The sequence below is a fragment of the Scylla paramamosain genome, chromosome 35, assembly GCF_035594125.1.
Source record: "Scylla paramamosain isolate STU-SP2022 chromosome 35, ASM3559412v1, whole genome shotgun sequence".
Lineage (NCBI taxonomy): Eukaryota > Metazoa > Arthropoda > Malacostraca > Decapoda > Portunidae > Scylla > Scylla paramamosain.
In genome coordinates, this window is record NC_087185.1 from 1850001 (window position 1) to 1877500 (window position 27500).

Sequence of the window (27500 nt, forward strand, 5' to 3'; positions counted from 1 at the left end):
AAGCGCCCTTTTCACATCACCCTGAGCTCAAGAAATCCGAATTATTCCTCGCACCTTCACTCATTGCATCATTCAAACACAGACTAGTTCCCACCACTATTCCAGGTAGGCCATCAGAGGTCTTCCCGCCTTCACGAGATTCGCTCCCTTTAAAAACACACACACACACAGGTTTGCTTGCCCCTTGACGCGCTTCCTTCCCTCCAAGCGACATTTAGGAAAGGTTACTGTAGTCGAGGAGAACACTGCACATTATTGCTTTGGTATATCGATAAGTGAAAGCTATAAATTAGAGAGACAGATTTAGTTACTTATATCTCTGTCTTTGGTTGATATATAATACCTAACATGTGTCTCTTATCCCACCCTTCCTCTCTCTTATTCTTTACCCAAAACCCCATAGGCAGTTATATGTATTTCCAGCTCTGCCTTTGGTTTAAGTATAATATCGTATTGTCTCTATTTTGTCTGCCTTCTCCACTCTCCCTCTCCTAATCTTAACTAGATACATGTATTTCTACTTCTCTTTGGTTTTCGTGGAATACCCTTCCCTTGTAGCGTCCCTCTCCCTCTCCTTCCCCCTTTAGTTAACTAGATATACATAAATACATATACTTCTAGCTCTCTTTGGCTTTAAAATACCTGACATTATTTCCTTTCCCTTTCTCCCTCTCTCTCCCGTAAATGTACCTCTTGCTTTCTTTGGTTTTCTATTTTCCTTCTTTTTCTCCCTCCCTCTTCCTGCCTTCCCCCCCAAACACCTTATCCTCCTTAGTAATACTGTCATGCTTGAGTATTACCTTGCCTGCACACCTCTATAGCTAATGTATTGCTCTGCGCCGCGACACCAACACGGCTAGTGGTAATCAGCTGCTTTCAGGACCTCGCTACTCTAACATTTCTATATCGCTGACTTTCCTCGGTGTTACTAACAAATTAGCTCCTCCATCCTACTGGTTACTGGGCTGCCTGAAGGACCCTAAGGAGCCACAGAGTCCTTCAAGGCTTAATGAAATGGAGATAAATAACTTTTTAACCCTTTAAAGTAGTGACTAAGTTAAAATTCCTCTTTTTACCATTCTAGCTCAGTGAAATGCAACTGATTGCCTTTAAAGGAACCACAAAGGGAGTGAAATTCTTTTTTTTCTATCATGCTGAGTCAGTGAAATGCTACTGAATCGCTTTACTGAATCCCTTTAGAGGAGTCATTCAGGGTAAACCTCCCTCTACAGAGCCCTTTGGAGTCAAGCGGGCATGACAAGTGGCGGTCTGAGGCAGTACAGGGGACGTATATGGGTAACAGTCTACAATCCTATAAGCTGCCAGGTATGTACAGGCGCACGGCGACACCTGTGGAGTTTCTAAAGTGCTACTTGGCCATTGACTAGTCACTGAACCTTGCCTCACTCCCCGCTCCTTACATGGCACGATCCTGGAGCAGAACCCCCATTTCATCTAAAGCCCGCTCGAGGTTCCTCCCAAATTCAAGAGTGGAAGTCTCCTCGCAGGATTTAAAGGCGGAGAGGCAGAAGATGATGTAGTCTGGGTGGAGGTTGTAGGACGCGCCGTAGCCGTCAGGAACCACTGGCCCGTATCCCATCCAGGAGTCTGACAGAGTGGTCACCTGCAGGGAAGAGGAGAAAGAAAGTGGTGGTAGTGAGTGGTGAGATAGACTGAGTTAGGTTAGGTTACATTAGGTTGGGTTAGGTTAGGTTAGGTTAGGTTAGGTTAGATTAGGTTACATTAAGTTGGGTTAGGTTAGGTTAGGTTAGGGTAGGTTAGATTAGGTTACATTAGGTTGGGTTAGGTTAGGTTAGGTTAGGTTAGGTTAGGTTAGGTTAGATTAGGTTACATTAGGTTGGGTTAAGTTAGGTTAGGTTAGGTTACATTAGATTAGGTTAGGTTAGGTTAGGTTACATTAGGTTAGGTTAGGTTAGGTTACATTAGGTTACATTAGGTTGAGTTAGGTTAGGTTAGGTTAGATTAGGGTACATTAGGTTGGGTTAGGTTAGGTTAAGTTAGGTTGGGTTAGGTTAGGTTAGGTTACATTAGGTTAGGTTAGGTTAGGTTAGATTAGGTTACATTAGATTGAGTTAGGTTAGGTTAGGTTAGGTAAGATTATGTTACATTAGGTTAAGTTAGGTTGGGTTAAGTTTGGTTTGGCTAGGTAAGGTTAGATTAGGTTAGTTTAGTTTAATTATGGTTAGGTTTGGTTAGGTTAGGTAAATTTGTTAGGTTAAGTTAGGTTTGGTTAGGTTAGTTAAGGTTAAGTTAGGATAGATTAGGTTAGGTTAGGTTAGGTTAGGTTAGGTTAGGTTAGGTTAGGTTAGATTAGATTAGGTTAGGTTAGGTTAGGTTAGGTTAGATTAGATTAGGTTAGGTTAGGTTAGGTTAGGTTAGGTTAGGTTAGGTTAGGTTAGGTTAGGTTAGGTTAGGTTAGATTAGATTAGGTTAGGTTAGGTTAGGTTAGGTTAGATTAGATTAGGTTAAATTAGATAAAGTTAGATTTCATAATACACACATATAACACTCTCTACATCCTTAAACATCACATCTACACTCTGTCACACGCCACCACACCCCGCCAAACAATTCCACACGCGTCCACACACCCCTACACCTTTCCACATCCCTCTGCACCCAGCCTCACCACTCGACACCCTTTCCTTACCCCTCCCAGCCGCCCCCACTCCACACGCCCCTCGTCTCCTGCCTCTTGTGGTGGTATCCGATTATTTCTCACACACACCTATTTCTCTCCGTGTTCTTTCTGGGCTTCTGCATCTTAAAACCTCTTGTCCCCCTCTTGATATTCGCCTCTTCAGTCCTCCCATCATTCATTCGACTCTCCTTTTGCTTCTCCTCTTCATCTTTCTCCTCTTATTCCTCTTCCTCTTCACTCTCCTACTATGACCACTACTATTACTGCTTCTATTTCTTCTCCTTCTCCTCCTTCTCCTCCTCCTCCTACTCCTACTCCTACTCCTCCTTCTCCTCCTCCTCCTCCTTCTACTGTTCTTATTTCTTCAGCATTTCACATTCTCTCTCTCTCTCTCTCTCTCTCTCTCTCTCTCTCTCTCTCTCTCTCTCTCTCTCTCTCTCTCTCTCTCTCTCTCTCTCTCTCTCTTTCTCTTGCCATTACGCGACACAGTAATTTGAGTCCTTAAAATTCCCATAATGCTTTCCTTCTGTTGCTGTAACTTTGCAATACTAAGAGAGGGATTTTTTTTTTTCATTTTAAACCTCACGACTAATTTTTTTATTTATTTATTTTTTCCCCCTTTTCTCTCACCGTGTTTCTCTCTAGTTATCGATTTTCCGCCTCTCTCTCTCTCTCTCTCTCTCTCTCTCTCTCTCTCTCTCTCTCTCTCTCTCTCTCTCTCTCTCTCTCTCTCTCTCTCTCTCTCTCTCTCTCTCCGTTTCTTCTTGTTTTGGTTTTGTTCTTGTTTCTTAATTAGCATCTGATTTCATGTTTTCTTCGTTTTTTTCATTTCTCTCTCTCTCTCTCTCTCTCTCTCTCTCTCTCTCTCTCTCTCTCTCTCTCTCTCTCTCTCTCTCTCTCTCTTATCCTTTGCTTTTATTTTTACATTTTCTTTTTCCATCTTCATTATGTATATCTTATTACCTGATTTGCGTGTTATCTCTTTCCTCCTGTTCTTCTCCTTCTTCTTCCTCTTCTTCCTCCTTCTCCTCCTCCTCCTCCTCCTCTTTCCCTTTCCATTGTTGTTGTTTTTTTTTCATTTTTTTCCTTATTCCACTTTCATTCCTCCTTCTCTTTATACCAATGTTCCTGTTATGTGCTTCTTGTCTTTTTCCTCCTCCTCCTCCTCCTCCTCCTCTTCCTCCTCCTCTCTTTTACTATTGCCCCTGCTCTTTCTTTCTTCCTTTTTTATTCCACCTCCTCTTTGCACCTAAATTCGTGTTATTTCTCCCTCCTCCTCCTCCTCCTCCTCCTCCTTCTGGCTTGTGAAGGGAGGAAGCAAAGACATAATTGGCCTCCACTCTTCTTTAATGCCTCGTTAATTGGACAAATGTAGTAATTCGGTAGTTAATTAAAATATATCAGTTATCAGGAGAGACTGTGTGTGTGTGTGTGTGTGTGTGTGTTTAGATCCGTATTATGAGACGTCTCTACTGTTTCATAACGCTCTAGTTGAAGCTTCAGTGGTTTTTAAGGATGTTTTTACGATTCCAGTGACAGATTAACAAGATTTCTACATTATTAACTGAAGAAACAGTCTTAAGCACACGGCTAGTCATCTCTGTGGCCTTGGAAGTCAGTGGCTGGAGAGCAAAGCGTTTCTGAATATCTTATAGTCAGAGAGAGAGAGAGAGAGAGTAGAGCCAGACGGTAGGACGGACAGACAAACAAGGCATCTTTAATATTTATCTATGAGAAGGTTGACTGCTCTAGTGTCATAAATATGAACTTTAACGCTTACCAACTCTCTTACTTTCTTCGTCTGGCGAATTAATTGAGCAAGTTTCTATTTTATACTGTGGGTGATCAGGGCTTCATTGGGCGAGACAGTAAGACAGGTTTTGTTCGTTGTTTGTGTTTGCTGTTGTGTGTTCCTCCCTTGTGCATTAAACTTATTAGCTCACTCACTCACTCACTCATTTAATGTCTATCTATCTATCTATTTATCTATATATCTATCTATCTAGTTAATTACCTCATTCCCTCACTCATTAACTCATTCACTCACTCAGTAACAAACTCACTCACTCACCCAATAACTAAATAAATAAATAAAAGATGAAAATAACCTCCCTCTCTCTCTCTCTCTCTCTCTCTCTCTCTCTCTCTCTCTCTCTCTCTCTCTCACCTGGCTGGTAGATAAGCGGAAATGGTTAGCGATACGGTAAGACTCATGAGTGAAGAGCTCAGGTGAGGGCAGCCCCATCTCCTTCGCCATCTCTCTCAGGCCCAGCAGATGGATATCAATGCCGCGTCCCAGGATGTTGTTTACCATGATGTCTGTCTGTAGTTTAAGCGCCGCCTCGTACTTGGCAAGGCGGTCTTCGATCTGCGAGAGAGAGAGTTGGAGTTGGAGTAGTGATAGGAGGGAGAGGAAGGGATTTTGGAGTGATGGTAAAGGTATAAGGAGGGTTAGTGATCTGTGAGGGAGAGAGGAAGGTAGCAGTTGTAGTGATGATGAGAGGAGAGAGAGAGCAGGGTTGGCGGAGTGATGGTCGAGGGAGGACGAGTGACAAGGCAAGACAGTTCGTGATCTGAGACAGCGGAATGTTTTGATAAGTTTGAGAGAAAAATAAAGTGAATAGAGAAAGAATGACGAAATGGCGAGAGAATAAGAGAGGAGGACCTGAAAAAAGCGAATAAGTGAGAACATTTTGATAAGTTTGAGAGAAAGAAAAGAAAGTGACTACAGAAAGAATGACGAAATGATGAGAGAATAAGAGAGGAGGATCTGTAGAAGCGAATAAGTGAAACATTTCGATAATTTTGAGAGGAAAAGAAAGTGAACAGAGAAAGAATAACGAAATGACGAGAGAGAATGAAAGAGACCTGAAAAAAAAAAGAGTTACTGAGATCTTGACAAATTTGAGTGAAAAGACGAACACAAGATGAAAAGAAAAAAAATAAAAGAAAATACAAACCACACATATTTAATTCCACTAATCATACTACTCATTTTGCATTTAAGAGAGAGAGAACATTATAACATTTTCAAGGGAGTTTTCTGGCTGGCGGGAGGTAAAAATGAGATATCCTTAAGCCTAATTCCCCCTATTTAGGCTTCGTTAGGCGCCGCAAGTAAGGAACCTTCTGTAATGAGAGGAAGTCAAGAGGAACATTGAATTGAAGAAGTTTCTGGAGTTTTTTTTTTTTTTTATTAATATTATTACTTTTCCTTCCGAGTCGTAGGAGTTAATGAGGTGAAATAATTATGGGTGGTCTCTCTCTCTCTCTCTCTCTCTCTCTCTCTCTCTCTCTCTCTCTCTCTCTCTCTTGGCCTATCGAAAATCTTTACTAATCTGCAAGAAAATTGGTCAGTTTTCCAATATTTTCCCTTCACTGGATGGACAACAAAATTTACGTGTCACTTTTATTATTGTGTTTATTTCGTACTTATTTATTTATTTATTTATTTATTTTATTTAGGGTGTGAAGTATTTTATCATAATTTGCATTTTCCTCGATTTTATTCTTACAGGTAACATAGAAATAGTTAATCATTTCTTTTCTATTCCTCTTCTTCCTTTTTTTTTCTTCTCTCTTTTCTTCCTGTTTCTTGCTCTCCTAGTCCTTCTCTTCCTGTTCTTTCTCCTTTATTTCTTCTTCTAGTTCCTCTTCCTCTTTTTTGCCGTCGTCCTCTTCATCCTCTTTCTCCTCCTTCCTTTCTTCTTCCTATTCCTCTTCCATCTTTTCTTCCCTTTTTCCCCACGTCTTTCCTTCTACCGTTTATATTTTATCTCCTTTTCGCTTTTATTTTGTGTTACCTCCTCCTCCTCCTTCTCCTCCTCGTAAAATGCGCCCGTGGTTAAGTTATAAGTTTATTTCCTTATCAGAGTTTGCTTTTAAAATAATATTAATGCAAAGCCTCAAAGACTGGGAAGTTTCAAGTGTTTATTCATGAAAGGCAATACCAGGAAAAGAAAACAGCGATAAGGGTAAGAGGAGGGGGAGGAGGAGGAGGAGGAGGAGGAGGAGAAGGAATGAAGGGATGCGGGAAGAGAAAGAGAAGGAATAGAAAGAATGAGAAGAGGAACGATAAAAAGAAAAAAAAAATAAGAGGAATAAAAACAAGAATATGGTTAAGAAAAAAGAAAAGAAAAACTAAGATAAACACGAAAAAGAAAAAAAAGAAAACAACAGCAACAACAACAAAAGATAAGAAATAAAGCTACATAAATAACCCGGAACCAAACGAAAACTAAAACAAAACTCACACCAAAGAAAACGTCAAAGAAAACACCAAAGAAAACGGAACATTTCATGAGTGACTATACTGACCGGAGCGTTGATAACCATTGCCTCGCACCACGCCAAGACCTGCGGCGTGTTGGCCCTGATGGAATCCACGCGCCCATAGCGGAACCTGCGGGTGCTGGCACTCTCGTAGGTGCTCGTGAGCTGGCCGTGGCACCTGTTGGGGGAGTGCCAGTGGTGGTTTAGGTTAAGTTAGGGCTAGGTAAGGGAGAAAGAGGTAAAATAAGGTTAGATAGGGGAAAGAGATAAGAAAATAAGATAAAATACTTCGTTATATAGAAAAAATGCTTATCTATTTTTTTTCTATACTCCTTATGTCTCTCTCTCTTTCTTCCTCTTCCCCCCTCCTCTCTCTTTCTGTTAGATAAGGAGATCGAAAGGAGAAAATAAGATAAAATAACTTATTATCTTCTAAAAACACTAATATCTCTCTATTTTCCCACCCTGCCCCCCTTCGTCTCTCTCCCTCTCCCTCTCCCCCCCCCTCTTTCTCTCTCTCTTCCACCCACACTCTCATTTCACATACACGTCACCTCCCCACCTGTAGACGACGTGGCGGAAGATGATGGCACTGCCTGTTAATTGGCTCGTGTCACCCTCCTGCCACCTGCTTGTCCCCGCCAGGTAACGTCGCGCCTCATCAACCTGCCTTGTTTCTCATTTCCCACTCATTAGCTCACGAAAAGAGGGAGAAAAGGGAGAAGAAAGGGAGAAAAAGGGAGATTGACTCTTGTTGTGTGTGTGTTTGTATGTTTGTATGTGTGTGTAGGGAAAAATTAAAGAAACGTGAAGATTGAAACGAGGAATCCGACACTCGTGACTCAAACGAAGACAAACACAAAGGAATACAAAGGAAGACAAACAGTAACACCCCGTTGACGTTCTGGCCAGGCTGTTTGTGTACCCATCACATACCCTCTTCAAGCAGACAGGATAGCAAAGTACAGAAGAACAAATTCCTTCCTATCTCTTCATGAAATTTAACGTTTACAAACTTGAACTCATTACTTCTTGTCCTCTCCTGATTACAGATCCTGAGAATTTTACTTACGTCACCCTTGTTCTCCTTACACCACTTAAAGACCCCTGTCAGATCCCTTCTTCATCCTACTCTTCTCTAAGGAATATAAATTTTAAAGCTAGGGAGAACTGGAAGAGAGAGAGAGAGAGAGAGAGAGAGAGAGAGAGAGAGAGAGAGAGAGAGAGAGAGAGAGAGAGAGAGAGAGAGAGAGAGTAGGGACTAGTGGAAAAGACAGGACAGCATAGTAGAAGAGAAGAGAGAGAGAATTAGTGTGGGAAAGTCGATAGGACAGGACACTAAAGTAGAAAGAGAAGGGAGAGAGAGAGAGAGAGAGAGAGAGAGAGAGAGAGAGAGAGAGAGAGAGAGAGAGAGAGAGAGAGAGAGAGAGAGAGAGAGAGAGAGAGAGAGAACCAGTGAGAAAATAAGAAACAAGAGAGAGAGAACCAATAAAAGAAAAAAAGAACAGCAAAGTAGAAAGAGGGAAGCGAGAGAATCAGAAAAGGAAATGGGAGACAAGAGAGAGAAAGAACCAATAAAAGAAACAGAATAGCAAATCAGAAAAAGAGGGAAGCGAGAGAACCAGTGAAAAATGAGAAACAAGAGAGAGAGAACCAATGAAAGACAGAACAGCAAAGTAGAAAGAGAGAACCAGTAGAAAATGGGAGACAAGAGAGAGAACCAGTGAAAGAAACAGAAAAGCAAAGTAAAAAGAAAGGGAAGCAAGAGAACCAGCGTGACTCCAACGAGGACTCACCTGAAGAAGGCAAGCTGCAGCGCCAACTGGATGAAGGCGTCGGGCGAGCACTTAGATTCCTTGATAAAGTTCCTGCCGTAGGAGAGGTACCTTAGGATGCGGAAGTCCAGATCCTCCACCAGCCTGCGGGAGAGAGAGAGGGAGAGAAAGAGGGAGAGGGAGAGAGAGGGAGAGAGGGACAGAGAGGTGAAGATTATTGGTGTACTCGTATGTATGTACAGTCACCGCAAAAAATATTATACAACTAATAATAATAATAATAATAATAATAATAATAATAATAATGTAATCACTACCGGCTGAAATTAAACCAGAAATCCTGTTTTTATTCATCTATTCATTTATTTATCTATTTTTTTTAAGTGAGTGTCTAATTTTTACTTTTTCTATGTAATCTGCCACAACACATCACAGTACCTACCTTTACATTACGTCACTTACACACTCCCCTTCCTAATTAACCAAAACCCTAATAAAACCACAAACCACACCTGTAATCTCTCAAAATACACCTGAATCGTTTTTTTTTTTTTTTATGCATTAAGTTACTAACAAACTCCCTTTCTACCTAACCAAAATTCAATACAACCACAAACCACACGTATTTTCACCTTTCAGATAATGACAGGAGCATCTTCCCCAAAACTCAGGTGTACCATTTCCTCAGCCCCTCACCTGTCCATACAATTAACCACAGGTGCATCTCTCCCCGTCCCTCACCTGTCCATGTGATCAGCTGACTCCTGTATTCTTCGGTAAATCACAGGCGTCACTTTCCATTCCAGGCGTGTCGGTGACGGGGCAGGATCTTCAGGTGCTGGGAATCCCGGGTCTTTTCCGCCTGCACGAGCTTCCCCCTGTCGCTGGTCATCCATGAGGGTCTCCACGGCGTCGTCAGGTCTTTGGTTCTCCTGAGCGATGCATTGAAGTATCTGTTCCACGACTTGAATGACCACTATTCCCTCTGCGCATGAGTGTTCATAGCACAGGCCGCTCCAGCCGTCCCTCGTGAGTATAAACTGACGGGCAGGGGTGTGAAAAAGAGATAAGGGACGTGAAAAAAAGGGTTAAGGGACGTGAAAACGGGTTAAGGACGTGAAAAAAGGGTTAAGGGTGTGAAAAAAGAGTTAAGGGCGTGAATAAGGGTTAAGGGCGTGAATAAGGGTTAAGGAGCGTGAAAAAAGGGTTAAGGAGCGTGAAGAAAGGATTAAGGAGCGTGAAAAAAGGGTTAAGGAGCGTGAAAAAGGGTTAAGGAGCGTGAGAAAAGGGTTAAGAAGCGTGAGAAAAGGGTTAAGGAGCTTGAGAAAAGGGTTAAGAGGCGTGAAAAGGGTTAAGGGACATAAAAAAGGGTTAATCAATGTGGCTGTTAAGGGAATTGCTAATGTTAGTTGCAAATATTTGTGTTTTGTGTCTTTTTTGTGTCTATTTCTACTCTTTCACTTCCATATGTACCTGTCAACCTGTCTGTCTATCTATCGACGTCCTTTCTCTATTCCTACATCTCCATTCACCCGTCTATTCTCTAACACACACCTGTCTGTTAATCTGTACCTGTCTTTCTGTCCTGTTCTTATCAGTTCTACATCCCATTCTCCTGCCTACCCATCTGTCTGTCTATCTACACCTTATCTCTCTCCTTTATTCATCTATCTATTCTATCACCGTATCATCTGCTTTCCTTCTACCTGGTGTCTCGACCCTCACCTGAACCGTCTTGTCGAACCACCTGTTGGCTGAGTTGTGATTGAACCCTCCGCCGTGAATCATCTGGTGACCTGCGTTGACCTCGTCCCGCATGGTTCCCTCGTTCTGGTCAAAAGGTCAAAGGTCAGTTAGGTTTTCAAAAGATGTGTGGTTATTTTGTTTATTTTTTGTCTGTGTTTATTTATTTATTTATTTTATTTTTTTTGTTATTCTCTTATTTTATTTCAGTTTCTTTCGTTTTTTTTTCTTTCTTTCACTCATTCGTTCCAGTTTCTTCTCTCATTCATCTTTCAATCATTCTATTTCTCTCTCCATCATTTGTTCTTTCACTCATTCCACTTGCATCCTAATCCATTCCAGCATCTACAGTTCATTTTCTCATTCACTCCACCTCAAATCACTCCTTCCCTCCCTTCATCCACCTTCTCCATCACTCCATCTTCCCCACACCTTGTCTATATCACTCCTTTCTTCCTACGCATCTTCATCACATCCACTCTTCATCCTTCCATTCCTACACCTTTTTACCACACTCTTCCACACGCCACCTTCGTCAGCTTACCTCCTGGGACGTGTTCTGAGAGGAGGTCATGTTAAGGCTGGAGGATCGCTTAGACAGGCTGGCGCGGTGGCTGGTCCTAGTAGCAAGGTTGTATTTAGTGGGCAGAGGGTCATCAAAGCATACCAACATAAGACAAGCCTCGATAAGACTCAGGATCCGCTTGTTGTCCGGTTCTGGTATGGGAAGAGAAGTGTGGTGAGGTTAAATTGATGTATTTTTTTTTTTTTTTATCTAGGTTTCTTTTTGTTGTTGTTGTTGTTGTTGTTTATCTGTTTATTTGTTTGGTTCTCCTACGGGATTCTCTCTTTTTTTTCTTTTTTATGTTTATTTTTTTCTTGCAGGGGTTTTCTCGGTTTTGTTTTTCCTTTTCTTTGTCTTGTTGTTGTTATTTCAATGGCTCAGGTTATTTTTTTTTTTTGTTGATATGGTTTATGGTTTGATAGATTCTGCTTGTTTACATGTTTTTTTTTTTTTTATATATATATATTCTTCTAATGATCCTACCTCAATTTTCCTCCTCCTCCTTCTTCCCTAAACATTATCTTACTTTTCTCCACTCCTAATCTTGTTACTCCTTCACAAACATCTCATTTCCCTTCCTTCTTTCCTCCCCTCTCTCCTCCACACTTTAACACATCATCTACTCCTCCTCTTCCTCTACAAACACTCCATTTTCCTTCACGCGGTCCTTACAAACACTCCCATATCCTTTCCGTCCCTTCTTTTATCCCTCCCTCGCCGCTACACTCACCTCCCGCCAATATCTGTCTGCTCTGGGCCCACGTGCGTCTGTTGTCACTTGTCATAATCCCCACAGGAGGCGGATCAGAGCCCTCGTACTCGTCCACCTGCCGCAGGACCTCCCTCAGCTGCGACAGGACATGCTGGTGTGACAGTCGCGTCCCTGCCACCATCACCTCCACCTTGAAGAACTGCAAAGGTTGTCTGGGTGAGTGTTCTGTCTATATTCACGTTTTCTGGTCTAATTATTGCCTGTGATGCGTTTTTTTTTCTTTCTTTTTCTTTTTTTTTTTTGTTGTTGATTCTGTTGGGATTTTTGTTTATCTCTCTTCCTGCTGTCACTTCTCCTCCGTTTTCTTTTCTATTTCCGTCCCGTATTCGTGTGTTGCAGTTTTTATAATTATTTTCGCGGTCCTAAAGTACCTTCCCTTCTTTGTACGAGTATACCCAATAACGTTCACGGAATACAATTCATAGAAAATGAAAACCAGAGAAAATCGAGATTTTGAATAGTAGACTTATACAAATTTCAGGATAAGCAAATTCTAGTCCTTCTCAAGTAGAATTCCACATGTATTCTACGTTAGATGTGTTTCATGAGCAGCTGATTTTAGTATGATGTATTTGTCGTTACACTGAGCTACCAAAAGTCCTGCTACCAATCAAGCACTCAACAGTCAGTACCTCTGTCCATTGAAGTGACATTTAAGTCTGAAAAATCCCGCAATTTTGTGAATCACCATATCTAACTCTCACTGAAGGTACAAGTGCATCATAAAACATATAATATAGCCATAGGGAAAGAATACAATGCCAATAAGAGCTTGAAGTAGAGAAAAGAGCTGTGTTATAACGAGACACCGGGGAGAAAATATTAAGTGGCGCTACTTGGCTCATCTAATGGTGGCCATACACGTTCAATAAAAGCGTCAAAATTTTGCATCAAAATTGTAACTTTGATACAAAATTTTGATGCATAATTGCCCACACACGTTTAGGCGTTTTTCCCGTCAAAATTCAGTATAGTCAAAATCTTCGACATGGATGCATCAGTGGCCATAGCACTAGTGTTCGCATTGGACTCTGATAAACCTCCTGGTAAACGTCGGAAATGGTCAAAAGACATTTTTTCGAAGTTCATTGCGAAAATTTGTTCGCAGATTATTTATTTTTTTCTTCAGATCTTCTAATGTGGCGGAAGCAAAATGCTCACGATATTTCTGCAGTAGAATGTCATAGGCCTCGGCTTTCTTAGCACGATTGCTATAATCATCCGACTTAATTCTCCACAAGGCTGGCAAGGTCCGATACACTCCTAAAACTTCAATAAAAATTTCTTTTCGGCCTCCTTCTTTGCAGACATGGCGATCCTGTCTCCTCGTCAGTCACCTGCGAACTAAACAGTTTGATCAAAATTTTGACAGGAGCCCACACACGCATCAAAAATTTGACGACTCGTCAAAAAATATCAAACGGATTTGATCAATCAAAATTTTGCTTCAAATCTTTTTATGACATCAAAACGTCCTACACACACTCAAATTTTGCATCAAAATTTTGATATCAAAATTTTGATGCAAAATTTTGACGCTTTTTTTGAACGTGTATGAGCCCCTTAAGACAGACTAGATTGCGCTACATGGCTCATCTAATACAATGCACCTTAAAAACATATAATCTATTCATAGGAAAAGGAAGCAATGATGATAACAGGGTGCAACAAATAAAAGGGAGCTGTTAAGAAGAGACACCGCGGAGGAAAGCTTGGGTGGTGGTACTCGGCGCATTTCAGATCCGCCAGTGAACCTTGACTGTGTGTTCCTGTGTGCCCTTGTCCCTGAGTGCTGTACGTGAGGCCGTCTGTGGTGATGGGTAAAGTACTGATGTGTTTGTGTTTTGTATATGATAGGAAGAAAGAGATAGAGATAAAACAGTGAGAGATTGTGTTGAAATGAAATGATATTTTGATGGTACTTAAATGTTCAGTGCTAGTTTAGTTGTTTTGGTTGTCACGGTGCTTGGAATCTGCCACTCAGTTCACCTCAGTCTTGTTTATAAGAGGTTTTCGAAGATTTTGGTTCTCAAGTTAAATTCATGACGGGAGTAAATGCACGGCCAGGGCTGCCAACGTAACTGTGTTTAGTAATGTTAACCACTACCATGAGTACCAACCCTTCCAAAGCCACTGTTTACGACCATCACCACCACCATTACCACCAAGACTCACGTGGTTCTTGTAGCAGACAATGATGTGTTGGTTCTCCTTCTGTTGGTCTGCCGTAGAGAGTAACTTGTCTTTAGGAATGGCGGGGCGTCTGTAGGAGGAGAAGACTCGCGTGTACTGGGCCATGCAGAGGGGCTGGTGGCGCTCCCTGGCACTGCAGCGGTCCACGTCCAGATCGCCGCTGTCAAAAGGGGTCATGTTAGGTCATGTGTATGTGGGGGATTGCGTAGAGAGAGAGAGAGAGAGAGAGAGAGAGAGAGAGAGAGAGAGAGAGAGAGAGAGAGAGAGAGAGAGAGAGAGAGAGAGACCATAGTTTCTTGTATACTTTTGATTAATAGAGTGAGGAATAGAAAGAGTGGATGAAAGATAGATGTATAGACAGATAGATAGTTAGTTAGATAGATAGGTAGATAGATATGATAGACTGAGCACCTGACTGATTTAAGGCGCTATAGATAGATATGTGGAGAGAGAGATAGACAAATAGAATGCTTGTGTGTGTGTGTGTACTCTATTTCACCTCTTTGCCACTAAAAACAACAACAGGCCTTTTTATTCCTCTTAATAGGCCTTTTTTCAAGCCTTTTTAAGCAATAACTCTTTTTTGAAACCCTTGGCCAGTACCCCTCTTAATAAAAAATAAAAAAAAAAAAAAAAAAAAACACGTACATTTAAACACCCCTTCACACAACCCTTTTACACTGAGAGACCCTGAAAGAAGGAAGGAAGGAAGGAAGGAAGGAAGGAAAGTCACAATGAAGGAACAAAACTTACGCTGCAATTCTTTCCTTCATATCGAGGGAGGCGCTGACGAGGCGAGCTGCAAACTGGGTCATATCAAGGTCTGAGGCAAACTTCTGGTGGGGGAAAACCATGCCAGGGTTGCTGTTGACTGGCAGGGGCAGTGGCACATTCATGTACATGTCATCCAGCCACCACTCGTACGCCTGCAGGGGGGAACTGGTGTCAGAGAGAGAGAGAGAGAGAGAGAGAGAGAGAGAGAGAGAGAGAGAGAGAGAGAGAGAGAGAGAGGGATAGGTGTTGTAGAAGAAGCTAGATGAGAGAGGGTAGGTCAGAGAAAGCTACGTGAGAGAGAGAGAGAAAAAAAAGTTGTGTGTATATGTGTGTGTGTGTGTGTGTGTGTGTGTGAGAGAGAGAGAGAGAGAGAGAGAGAGATAGAGACAAGTGTGAAAGAGAGGCCATGTGTGAGAGAGGCTAGGTAAGAGAGAGGGAGAGGGTGAAAGAACTGAACAGGTGTGTCAGATAGCAATAAAGACATGTAAGAACGAAGCAAGTGTGTTTGGAATGAGTGCTTTAAGACTCATTAGTGGACAGAGGTGAGGGAAAACACTGAGGCAGCCAGGTGTGTCAGATCAGGTGTTGTGCATGGCGAGTGTTGATTAATTAGTCAGGTATATGAGGCGGCAGGTGTGAGGGAAGTAATACAAAGTAGAAGGCTTCTCCCCACAGATGTATTGAGTGTAGTATATAGGGAGGGAAATGTAGAAAGTAAGAAAGATAGAGGGAAATATTGACGTAGAAAGTTAAATCACTGAGTAAGATTTGTTTTTTGTTCTCTAAAGTTTGTTTTAATTAAATTTGATTGAAGTTAAATATTATCAACGTATCAGTCCTATGAACACTAAAAGAATATTGAACTGAAGTACAATGTGTCTGATTAAGAAACATATCTATTATCAGGTGAACATTTTGAAATTTTATCTACTTATTTGAGACTTCATTTTTTTTTTAAGTTCAGGATAATGTGTCTCCTTTAAGGCACTGATAGAAAAAAAAAAACTTATTCTCCGTAGTAACTTTTCGTCTTCTGAACTTACAAGAAAAGAAAAAGATAAAATAGAAAGAATTGTTTGTTTTTTTTTTTTTCTTGCTTGGAAATTCAAACATCCGCATTCGTTCTTCGTAATTTCTTCTCAGGAACTTGCAAGAAGAAAAGACAAGAGCTAAATAAAACTGAAGAAATTGTTGGATAAAAAAATATAATGTCTGTTAACTTGAAAAATCTAAAAAAAAATAAAGCTGCATTTAACGTAACTTTAATTCAAAACAAACAAAAAAAAGATAAAAGGATGTATTTCGGCAAAAGCATCATTTTATATTTCCACTTTTTTTTACTTGAAAACTAAAAAAAATATGTGTACAATTTAATAAAAACCACCATTGTTTATTTTCATTACACATAACATTACAAAATCCTCCTCTTCCTCCTCCTCCTCCTCCTTCTCCTCCTCCTCCTCCTCCTCCTCCTCCTCCTCCTCCTCCTCCTCCTCCTCCTCCTCCTCCTCCTCACATTTTCCCACAATGGCCTCATCTTCTCACCTGCGTTCACCTGCTTCACGCTCAGAGGCTCCAGGGAGGCGGAGCAAAAACACAAGAAGCCGTGGGAGTGTGTTAAAAAGACCTTTGCTATTTTAAAGAATGATGTTTTAGTGTTTAAGTGTGTCGCAATGTTCTGGGGGAGAGAGGAAGAGGGAAGTGGGAAGAGAGGGATGGAGGGAGGGTAAGAAGAACAGGTTACAGTAAACATGTTTGTATTTCAGTAGAAATGCATTGGATCAGTGATGAAGGAGGGAAAGTAGGAAAAAAAGAAGGGAGGAAGGAAGGAGGGAGGGAGGGAGGGAGGGAGGGTGGGAGGGAGGGATGGAAGGAACAGAACCAGATAGAAGCTTGCTTAGAGAATGGTCTTTCTAACAACAACAACTACTACTACTACTACTACTACTACTACTACTACTACTACTACTACTACTACTACTACTATTACTACAAATACTCCTAAGAACACTAATCCTCTGTTCAGTCACCTTATTTTACCTCTCCTTGCAGTTTTGTTACCTTTTTCCTAACCTCTTATCCCTTCTCCTGCTCCTCCTCCTGCTCCTCACCCAGTTATCCATCGTATCATGTCTCTTAATAAGCTCCTCTTGAATCTTCTCCCCTACGCCTCCTGGTCTCCAAAATTCATCTACTATTTTCACCGTTTCCTCGTATTGCTCGCGGCTCAGCACAGGACGCATGTGTGTGAGGTACCAGGTGAGCGTGTGGCCCAGCGGAGGCACCGGCAGCTTAGGCACCAAGGGATACTGCAACAGAGGGGAGTGTTAGGAAAGGTGAGGCTAATAAGGGGTGCCACGTGTGTAAATGAATGGAAATAGGGTAAGATTTAAGTGAATGAGTATTTTTCAACTCATAAATGACACTTCAGTGGAGAAAAATAGTATAATCACACACACACACACACACACACACACACACAGAAGAAAGTAAGCAATAAACCAGTAACATTCTCTCTCTCTCTCTCTCTCTCTCTCTCTCTCTCTCTCTCTCTCTCTCTCTCTCTCTCTCTCTCTCTCTCTCTCTCTCTCTCTCTCTCACCTGTGCGGCTAACAAGCTCCATATATTCTCTGGTGATTGCTTCCACCTGGCCGACGATATAAAGGCGACAAGACTATGGGCACGTTTATAATGAGAGAGAGAGAGAGAGAGAGAGAGAGAGAGAGAGAGAGAGAGAGAGAGAGAACGAATCATCCAAGCCTCAAACCGCAAGATTCAAAGAAAACGAAACACGAACAAACACACACACACACACACATGCACACTCACCATCACGGGCGTCTTCTCAGATACGTTGGAGGCCTTTGAAGAGGTCCTGGAGCGGGGTTGGAAGGCGCGGGGGGGTTGGGGGGAGAGGGAGGGGCCTTCTGCAGGGGAGCCTCGGGAGGGGGAGCCGGGGGGGGTAGTGAGAGTACCCGACCAGGAGACCCAGCGGGAGAGGTAGCCTGTGGAGAGTGATGGGAGAGTGGAGGGAGAGTGGAGGGAGAGTGGATGGTGGAGGGTTTGTTGTTGTTGTTGTTGTTGTTGTTGTTGTAGATAATATGTCACGCAATATTCTCTAGATTCACGAAAAAAATAAGTAAAATATAAAAAGATAAATATTCATGATTAATATTATTCCCATTCTCTCTCTCTCTCTCTCTCTCTCTCTCTCTCTCTCTCTCTCTCTCTCTCTCTCTCTCTCTCTCTCTCTCTCTCTCTCTCCTTTCCTTCAGGGCAATCAAAGCAATGCATACAGTTGACCACTCAAGGCTTCATGCAGTCAACCATACAGATCTTCACAGTCAATCACCACCAACACAACATAACTCTTCACAGCCTTCACTTCTAATCAACATTCATCACAATTAATCAACCCTTTCACTGCTATTTGCCGCATGTCTTAATTACAAACCACTCTGAGACATCTTTTTCCACAGCCACTTGCAAATATTGTACTACCTAGGAATTGCAAAATCTCTTGTTTTAACCCCTTCCTTTCTTATACCTGCACATACACTCAATACATCGCCTTTTGCATTATGAGTTATTCAATTTAATCAAGTGCTGAGTTCATTCTCCCCTTTATCACTGTCTTAACACTGGCGAGGGAAGGGTGGCGGAGGACCTGAAGCATTGAACCCCCGAAATAAAACACAATTAGGGAACACCAGGGTAGCGTATCCAACACCTAGTGAAGAGACGCAAGTAAACAGACTCATGCAACTTGTGGTGATTACAGGTATGAAGGGCAGAGTAATAGACTCATTGCATTCAAAATAGAGAACAGGATGCAGCTGTAGCCGAGACTGAGGGGGAGAGAGAAGCGTTAGTAGAACACTGAGTTACGAAGCATAAGCCAGATGAACACAGGTGAAGAGCCACAGGTAAAGGTGTTCAGGTGGTTAGTGCGTCAGTCAGCCAGCACCTGTCAGACGGAGAGAAATTAAGGGGTAACGTAAAGCCACAGCCAGGGAGAAGGTTGCCTAGTTTACATGGTAGTGTGTGTGTGTGTGTGTGTGTGTGTGTGTGTGTGAGGTGAAGGTCAAGTGATGTAAGCAAGACATGATTCCCGGTGATGTAATACAAGGTTTTTTTTTCCCTCGATTTTTGGCCTTTTTCTTCAATATGTGGGCTTGTTTTTCGATCTGTAGGCTTTTTTTTTTCAATCTGTGGGCCTTTTTTCCAGTTTAAGTTTTTTTTTCAATCTGTGGCCTTTTTTTTGGATTCGTGGGCCTTTGTCAACATGTGGGGCTTTTTCAATCTGTGGGCCTTTTTTTCGATTTGTAGACCTTTTTTTTCAATCTGTGGGGCTTTTTTCGACCAAGGCTTTCTTCAATCTGTGGGCCTTTTTTCAGTCCGTGGGCCTTTCTCACTATGTGGGCCTTTTTTTTTCGATCTGTGTAGCTTTCTTTTTTTTTTTTTTTTTTTTTTTCAATCTGTGGGCCTTTGTTTTCGTTCATGTCCTTGGTCAGCGCCCCACTTACATAAATAAGAACCGACCTCGTACCTGAATGCACGTGGTGTGTTTACAAGCAACACTTGGGGGAAATATTGACACCTGGCGAAGGGGGACAGGTCACTTGAGTATCCGAATGCACGTGGTACCTTTACAGTGAATAGCTAGTGAAGCTTTTGACACCTGGTGAGGAGGAAAGGTCACTAAGCACCTGGTTGCACTTGGTGGTGCCTTTATAAGCTACACTTGACAGGGAATATTGACACTTGTTGAAGGGAAGCCGGACAGAGGTGCCTGAATGCACGTGAAGCAAGTAAAGACTAGTAATGTTTAGCAACACCTGCTGAAACTATTAAGCAAGTCAAAATAGATTAATTATTCAGTATCTGATGCAATGATACTTGAGGGAGGTGTGGACGCCTGGTGCAAACAACAGGCAATAGTACAAGCAAGCGCAATTAAAGTTGATCTTCTCTTGCCATTTAAAGCATCGGGCGAGAACTCCAGTGTTGCCATATTGAAGTCAGTTTCCCCGAGTGGCTTTTCATCGGTGAACGGAGTGGCAAAATAATAGACATGCAGGTTGCCGGACACTCGACGCACCGCCTTAATCATTTCACTCATAACCATCCTTATTTATTTATTTATTTATTATGCAAGAGGGTCATTGGCAAAGGGCAACAAAATTATGAGGGGAAAAAATAGGTCCACCAAAGTACCAGTTCCTAAAAGATTAGCGAACAGAAAACTTTGCTTTGGTTTTTAAGGGTTTTCAGGGGCAATATAAAGGGAGGGGCTGAGTATGCAAGCAGACATCATGGGAAAGTAGAAAATGTACAATGCCAAGCAGACGAGAGAAAAATTAGTGTAGTTTTTTTTTAATAAGGAGGATAAGTGTCTTGAAACCTCCCTCTTGAGAGAATTCAAATTATAGGAAGGTTGAAATGCAGAAACTGGCAGGGAGTTCCAGAGTCTGCCAGAGAAGGAGATGAATAACTGTCTTAATTATGTACTACGGTCTTTGAAGTAATTCTCTGGTAGGCCTAGAGATAAAATTAACCTCCTCCTCTCTATCTCGTTTATTGTATCTCTTTCAGCCATTTTTTTTTATGATAATATGAACTGTTAAAGGGGGAACTCAAAGAAAATGGCTTACTTTAATTGTACTTTCCCTTTGTCAGCAGAAGACGTCCCGGATAAAACTTGGCAGAGACGGAAGTGCCAGACGTAGGAAGACACTAAGATTGAAAGCTTTTAGGAGGTTTAAAAGTCCCTGGGCTGTATCATTCGAGTTGTCATACTGAACTCTTAGATTATCTTAATGGTGAACGAGTTATTAGATTTCATTATCATTATTAGTTATTTTTTCCTCTGTACGACTCGCCGCGTCAAGGAAAGGATGGGTGAATGACCGGAATGCCAATAAGTGGTCCTGGTATATGTTAAAAGGTACGCAATACTGATTCAGAGGCTGGGGAATTTACTTTTGTCTGGTTAGTGTAAATGTTCATTACAATCCAGGGAACTGAATGATTTAAAGGGAGAATTTAAGTGAGAGGGAAGGGAGACGGGAAGATAAAAGTGGGTGGAAGACTCGGGGCTTGCCTTGCTTAACGTTAACACCTGGGAATAATTCTGACAACAGGTGTGATCAGTTAAAGGTCGAATTTCAACTTGGTATTAAAAGAGACACTGTTTTTTATTACTGAGGTTTACAGGACTGGTTAATGTAGTAAGGAAGGGAAGAGTTAACAGTCTTAACGCAATAACACCTGGGATAATTCTGACAACAGGTGTGATCAATTAAAGGTAGAGCTCCAACTTGGCATTAAAAGGGATACTATTTTAATTACTGAGATTTAAAGGGCTGGTTAATCTAGTAAGGAGGGAAGGGGTTAAGTCAAAGAATAAATGCAATAACACCTGGGATAATTCTGACAACAGGTGTGATCAATTAAAGGTAGAATTTCAACTTGGCATTTAAAGGGACACTGTTTTTATTACTGAGGTTTAAAGGGCTGGTTAATATACTATGGGAGGAGTTAAGTCAAAGAGTAAATGCAATAACACCTGGGAATAATTCTGGTAACAGGTATGATCAATTAGGCAGAGTTTCAAATTTAGCTTAGGGTTTGAAGGGCCAGTTTAAACAGCAAAGGGGAAAGGATTAGCAGTCAAAGAGTTAGGGCGAATGGATACCTGAGAATAAGTCAGGTGTGATTAATTAGGGCTCAAAGGGAAACTGCTTTGGTTTTTAAGGGTTTTAAGGGCCAATATAAAGGGAGGGGCTGAGTATGCAAGCAGACATCAAGGGAAAGTAGAAAATGTACAATGCCAAGCAGACGAGAGAAAAATTAGTGTAGTTTTTTTTTATTTACTTTTGCCATTTAATAAGTGAATGCGGAAAAGGAAAGGCCTTAGGAATTTTTGAAAAAGGGAAGAAGAGATGCAAAAAATTCATTAAGCTTTCCGTAAATAAAAAAAAAATAATGGGAATTTTATGTATTGAGAAATTTAAAAGTAGGTGCTTGCGTTTATCAGTGAGTGAGTGAGTGAGTGAATGAGTGAGTGAGTGAGTGAAATTAGAAGCAGAAACTCTAAAGCTTGAATAATATGCAAGTTAGCGTACCAAGATGGCGGACGGGAAGCTACACAATGTCCCAAGAGTGAGTGAGAGAGTAGAGTGAGTGAGTGAGTGAGTGAAGCAGGAAGTGTGAAGCTCCGAGTGCAAGTGAGGGTGTAGCAAGATGGCGGACGGCAGGCTTCACAGGGCCCAGGAGTAACTTACGATGTCCCATGGCTGTGTATTTGCTGATTCTACTGGGTGAGGGCTGAGGGGAAGCCATCTTGCCACTCCTGCAACATTCGGATGTCAAAGGATTAATGAAATGTACAAGAATTTAGGTTATTTTTGCTCATATCCTTTTCTTTTATTATTTTTATACCTGTGTGTGTGTGTGTGTGTGTGTGTGTGTGTGTGTGTGTGTGTGTGATAATTCTACTTCTGCTGTGGTTAATAATTCTATCTATTTATCTATCTGTCTGTCTATCTATCTATCTATCTATCTGTCTGTCTGTCTGTCTATCTATCTATCTATCTATCTATCTATCTATCTATCTATCAGCATGTAAAAGTAAATACAACTAATTTGCATATAATCATCACACGTCTATATAATGTTAAAAAAAAATTATATACATATCTTTCATTTACACTTAACGATGACAAAGAAACGACACAAACAATACACTCACAGTATATACGTGTGTGTGTGTGGGGGGGGGAGTGTGTGTGTGTGAGGGGGGGGAGTGTCGCAGGTGTGTGGCAGAGACGCGCAGGTGTGGGAAAGACAATTAGGGAAACAATGAAGGTAGTCTCAGGTGTGTTGTCCTTAATGAAGCAGGTATGTGTGTGTGTGTGTGTGTGTGTGTGTGTGTGTGTGTGTGTGTGTGTGTGTGTGTGTGTTATGTCTGTTCTCTGCTGTATAATTCGTCTTTTGTTGTCATTGTTGTTGTTGTTTTTTTGTGTATTGAGTGTATAATTATCATATCTATTAATTTGTAGTTATTTTTTTTATTCAGGATAAATTGAATTAAAGGAGGAGAATTTTAGGAAGTGAGAAAGTGTTCGGTGATGTATTTTACAGAATTGATATGTTACTGACCAATAAAGTGTGTGTGTGTTTGTGTGTGTGTGTGTGTGTGTATGTAGTCACAGTGGATGCAAGACTGTCATAAGAAACACAACACAACACAACACAACACGTTCACTCATGCCTCATTAAACTATTAACATTTTTGACACGAAGAAGAAACATTATTAGTAACAAACAACATCGAGAGACAATTAGGATAGATACTCTCTCTCTCTCTCTCTCTCTCTCTCTCTCTCTCTCTCTCTCTCTCTCTCTCTCTCTCTCTCTCTAGGCACCTTTGATAGCATTAATTACTTCCATAACAAAATTAACGATGTACTGGAAGGCCCTCGTGTGTGTGTGTGTGTGTGTGTGTGTGTGTGTCTCCCCTCCCCTCAAACATAGAGCAATAAAGTTCCCCTATAATCGAGAATTTGGGATCTTTCTCAATCCTTCCTGGCGATAACCTGAAGAAGGGAGATTGGGGGTGCTGGGCAGAGGGGATAGGGAAGGGGGAGAAGGGAGAGGGAGGATGGAGTGATGGGAGTGACGAAGGGAGGAATCCTGGGAGAGAGTGAGGCTGGGAAGAGGGAGGGAGTGAGGGAGTAGATTTGGAAGGAGCGAGGGAAGAGAGGAAGGGAGGAGAGAGGTAGTGAGGGCAGGAAGATGAGGTAAGGGATAGGACAGGGAGAAAAGAAGTAGAAAATGGAGTTATTAAGCATTAAGGCATCCAGAAATTAACTTAACTAAACTTACACTAATCCTTCATATTTAGCAACACAAACTCTGAAAGAAAAAAAAAATAGTAAATCTTCTATATTAAATACATCTCATTGTAAATACATCACATTTTCTCTCAACTATCACTAACCATGCACACACACACACACACACACACACACACACACACACACACACACACACACACACACACACACACATACAGACAGACAGACACACAGAGACACACACACACCTGAGCTAGAATAATGACCACTATTTGTCCACCTGTCTCCGCTCGCGTCTTGCTCTTAAGGAGCGAAATTCACTGGAAACTCTTGCTTCTCTCGTGTTTATTGGTTTGCAGCGAAAATTGCAACTCAGAACTATTGGGGAAGGACACTTATTTGGTTTGATTTTTCCTTTTTGTTCTTTTTTTATTTTCATGTTGTTCTTGCTTTATTTTCTTACGTGGTGTGAATTTTTTTTGTTTTGTTTTGTAAATTTCTTTTTTTTTCTTTTCTTTCTTTTTTTTTTTTAGTTCATGAGCTCTGTAACATTTAGATTCTGATGTAAATGTGTTATTTTTTATGTTTTTTTTTTAAGTGACTAAGCTGTGTTCTGTCTCACTTCATCCCTTTCACCTCGTTATTCAATGCCACACACACATACACACACACACACACACACACACCCACATACACCCTCCCTCTCTCTCCCTCTCTCTCCCTCTCCCTCTCACTCACATCATCACTCTCCCTCCATCACTCTCACAAAGCTCTCTGTACCACATATCTCTGCCTCTTACAAATCGCTCCACCACCACCACCACCACCACCACCATCACCACCACACCCCTCTTTAAACTGCCTCTTCAAAATAATGTCCAATCTAAGGTTATATTTTTCAGCCTCCCTTTATATTGCATCATCGCCGTTACTAGTTCACATAGAGAGAAGATTTATGCTTATTTACACTTGTTCTGTCGTGTGTGGGTGACTAGTGTGGTCTTCTGAGAGGTGTGGTAGTAATGCGGGTTTGTCAAGGAAGAGAAGTGAAGGAAGGGGTTTTCTTTTGAGTGTGTGTGTATATTTAATGGTTTGTGAAGGGAAGAAAGTGAAGAGAGGGTTTTTATGAGTCTGGGTGTAAAAATAGTGTTAGTTTGTCAAGGGAAAGAATTAAAAGGAAGTTTTTTTTCATGTTTGGGTGTAAAAATAGTGTTTTGTCAAATAAAAGGACTGGGATGACAGGTTTTCATGAGTATATATATGAAAATAATACGAGTTTTTGAAGGAATAGAACTGAAGGAAGGGGTGTTCACTGGTGTTGGTGTGAAAATAATGGTGGTTAATGAAGAAAAAAAAAAAACTGAAGAGAAGTTTTTCACGTGCGTGGCTGGGAAAATAATATAAGTTAGTCATGGGAAGGTACATCAGGTAACCACAGGAAAGACAGGTCAATGTGCCTTCTGAGATATTTTGACGAGTTTTGGGGTTGGAAGTAATGCGGTTTATGAAGAAAGGGAACTAAAGATGACAAGAAAAAAAATAATAACGTAGAGTTTTCTGAAAGACTGAGTATTGGTGTGAAAATATTAATATGTCAAGGAAAGGAACTGAAAATTACAAATAAAGATAATTAACGTATTTTTATGTAGATTTGTGAGTGTGGATGAAAAAAATAATACGAATTTGTAAAGGAAAAGAAATAAAGTGACAGAAAAGGTTAGCGAGGGAGATGAATGGAGGAGGAGGAGGAAGGGGGAGGAGGAGGAGGAGGAGTACCAGGAGGAAACTTGTGAATGGTGATTGAGGAAGGTTTAAAGAGATGAAGCGGTGACTGGGAGGAGTGGGAATAGAGGCGTTAAAGAGAGAGAGATAAGAGAGATAGAGATAAGAGGATATCTAAAGAAGGAGGAGGAGGAGGAGGAGGAAGGATGAAGAAGTCGTGAAAGAGAGATAGGAAAGATATATTAAGCTCCCACGTAAGCCCTTTTATTTATCTTAATTTAGAAAGATTTTTAATATATAAGAAATGTTTAACACACACACACACACTACACACACACACACACACACACACACACACACACACACACACACACACACACACACACACACACACACACACACAAACACTCAGACACGACAGTAAGATTGCTAATTTCAGAGAGAGAGAGAGAGAGAGAGAGAGAGAGAGAGAGAGAGAGAGAGAGAGAGAGAGAGAGAGAGAGAGAGAGAGAGGGGCCAATTTCACCACAGTTTTAACCACAGCGTCACCACAACTCGCGCGTGTGATGAGGAGGCAAAAGTGGCTTATTTCCGGGTTGTGAGAGAGAGAGAGAGAGAGAGAGAGAGAGAGAGAGAGAGAGAGAGAGAGAGAGAGAGAGAGAGGAGAGAGAGAGAGAAGGAGAAAAGGAGAATATAGGAGGAAAAAGTGATAGAGAGAGGGAAGTAGGCATCTCTCTCCTCCTACTCTCTCTCTCTCTCTCCTCTCTCTCTCTCTCTCTCTCTCTCTCTCTCTCTCTCTCTCTCTTTCTCTCTCTCCTCCACGCTTCCGTATTTCTTTTGCTTCATTTCTCACCTCCCCTCATTCTTCCTTCCCTCTCTTTTGTCTCCCCTCTCCCTTGTCCTCGCCCTCTCCCTCTCCCTCACTTCCTCCTCTTCCTCTTCCTCTTCCTCTTCCTCTCCCTCTTCCTCTCACCCGGGCTGGCAAAGGAACTGTCGCCTCTTTGTTCTCTCATAATAAGGGTGAAAAAAGCGATAATTGCTCTCGTTTTAGGGAGAGAGAGAGAGAGAGAGAGAGAGAGAGAGAGAGAGAGAGAGAGAGAGAGAGAGAGAGAGAGGTGCTGTGTTCTTGTTGAAATTTACAAGTGTGATAATTCTCTCTCTCTCTCTCTCTCTCTCTCTCTCTCTCTCTCTCTCTCTCTCTCTCTCTCTCTCTCTCTCTCTCTCTCTCTCTCTCTCTCTCTCTCTCTCTCTCTCTCTCTGTTCTAATTCATCCCCTTTCTCTCCCCTCATGGCTTTCTTTCTTTCTTCCTTTCTTCCTTTCTCTCTCTCTCTCTCTCTCTCTCTCTCTCTCTCTCTCTCTCTCTCTCTCTCTCTCTCTCTCTCTCTCTCTCTCTCTCTCTCTCTCTCTCTGTCCTCTCTTCCCTTTCTGTTCTTTCATTTCCTCCTCACCTTTCTTTCTCTCTCTCTCATCCTTCTCTTCTCTTTCATTCCTTCACTTTCATCTCTTCCTCCTCTCCTTTTTTCTTCCCTCTCTTGTTTCATCTTTTCTTCATCTTTTTCTCTCTTCTTTCTTTTCTTCCTTTCCTTTCTTCTCTTCCTTCCTTTCCTCCTTCCTTTCCTTCCATTTTCTTCACCTTTTCACTCTCTTCTCCCTTCTTTTCATCTTCTCCTCTTCTCTCTCCCCCTTTCCCTCCCTTCACCCCCCCACCACCCTCCTCCTCCCCCACAGGCCACCACGAGACTCGGAAAAGGATACAAGAAAAGAAATTGTTCAATGATTCATAAGATTCATTATTTGTTTCGACTCTGGTTCGAATCCCCGAGTGAACCACCAGGTGAGAGAGAGAGAGAGAGAGAGAGAGAGAGAGAGGATAAAACAGGATAAAGGGTACTAGAAAATAAGAAAAACGAGAGAGAAAGAGAAAATAAAGAAAAAAACGAGAAATAGAAAGAGAAAAATTGAAACAAAGAGAAAGAAAGACAGGAATGAATGAAAGGATGGAGGAAAAGAAAGAAAGAAGAGGGGAAGAATAAAGGAGAGAGAGAGAGGAAGAGTGAGGTATACAAAGAAACAGAATTTAGAAGAGGAAAAGAAAGAGAAAATGAAGAGAAATAGAAAGAGAATGAGAAGAAAAGAGAGAGAGAGAGAGAGAGAGAGAGA

General features: G+C 41.5%; 1 protein-coding gene across 5 annotated transcripts in view; it reads right to left on the reverse strand.

Moving 5' to 3' along the window:
* Positions 1-27500, reverse strand: part of LOC135090539 (choline O-acetyltransferase-like) — a 106005-nt gene that overhangs the window by 5691 nt on the left and 72814 nt on the right. For 3 of the 5 annotated variants that reach the window (XM_063987359.1, XM_063987360.1, XM_063987358.1), the window contains exons 3-15: positions 22043-22110; positions 17586-17761; positions 16868-17065; positions 14736-14908; positions 13965-14142; positions 11748-11928; positions 10997-11169; positions 10435-10539; positions 9451-9749; positions 8731-8853; positions 6980-7112; positions 4830-5030; positions 1-1624 (exon numbers count right to left, since the gene is read on the reverse strand). The exon at positions 1-1624 is cut by the window's left edge and continues 5691 nt beyond it. In XM_063987359.1, the coding sequence (XP_063843429.1) occupies positions 1418-1624; positions 4830-5030; positions 6980-7112; positions 8731-8853; positions 9451-9749; positions 10435-10539; positions 10997-11169; positions 11748-11928; positions 13965-14142; positions 14736-14908; positions 16868-17065; positions 17586-17761; positions 22043-22100 (2205 nt within the window). In that variant the 5' untranslated portion in view covers positions 22101-22110 and the 3' untranslated portion in view covers positions 1-1417. The remainder of the gene's footprint in view (positions 1625-4829; positions 5031-6979; positions 7113-8730; positions 8854-9450; positions 9750-10434; positions 10540-10996; positions 11170-11747; positions 11929-13964; positions 14143-14735; positions 14909-16867; positions 17066-17585; positions 17762-22042; positions 22111-27500) is intronic. The other 2 variants (XM_063987361.1, XM_063987362.1) reach the window with 1 other exon arrangement.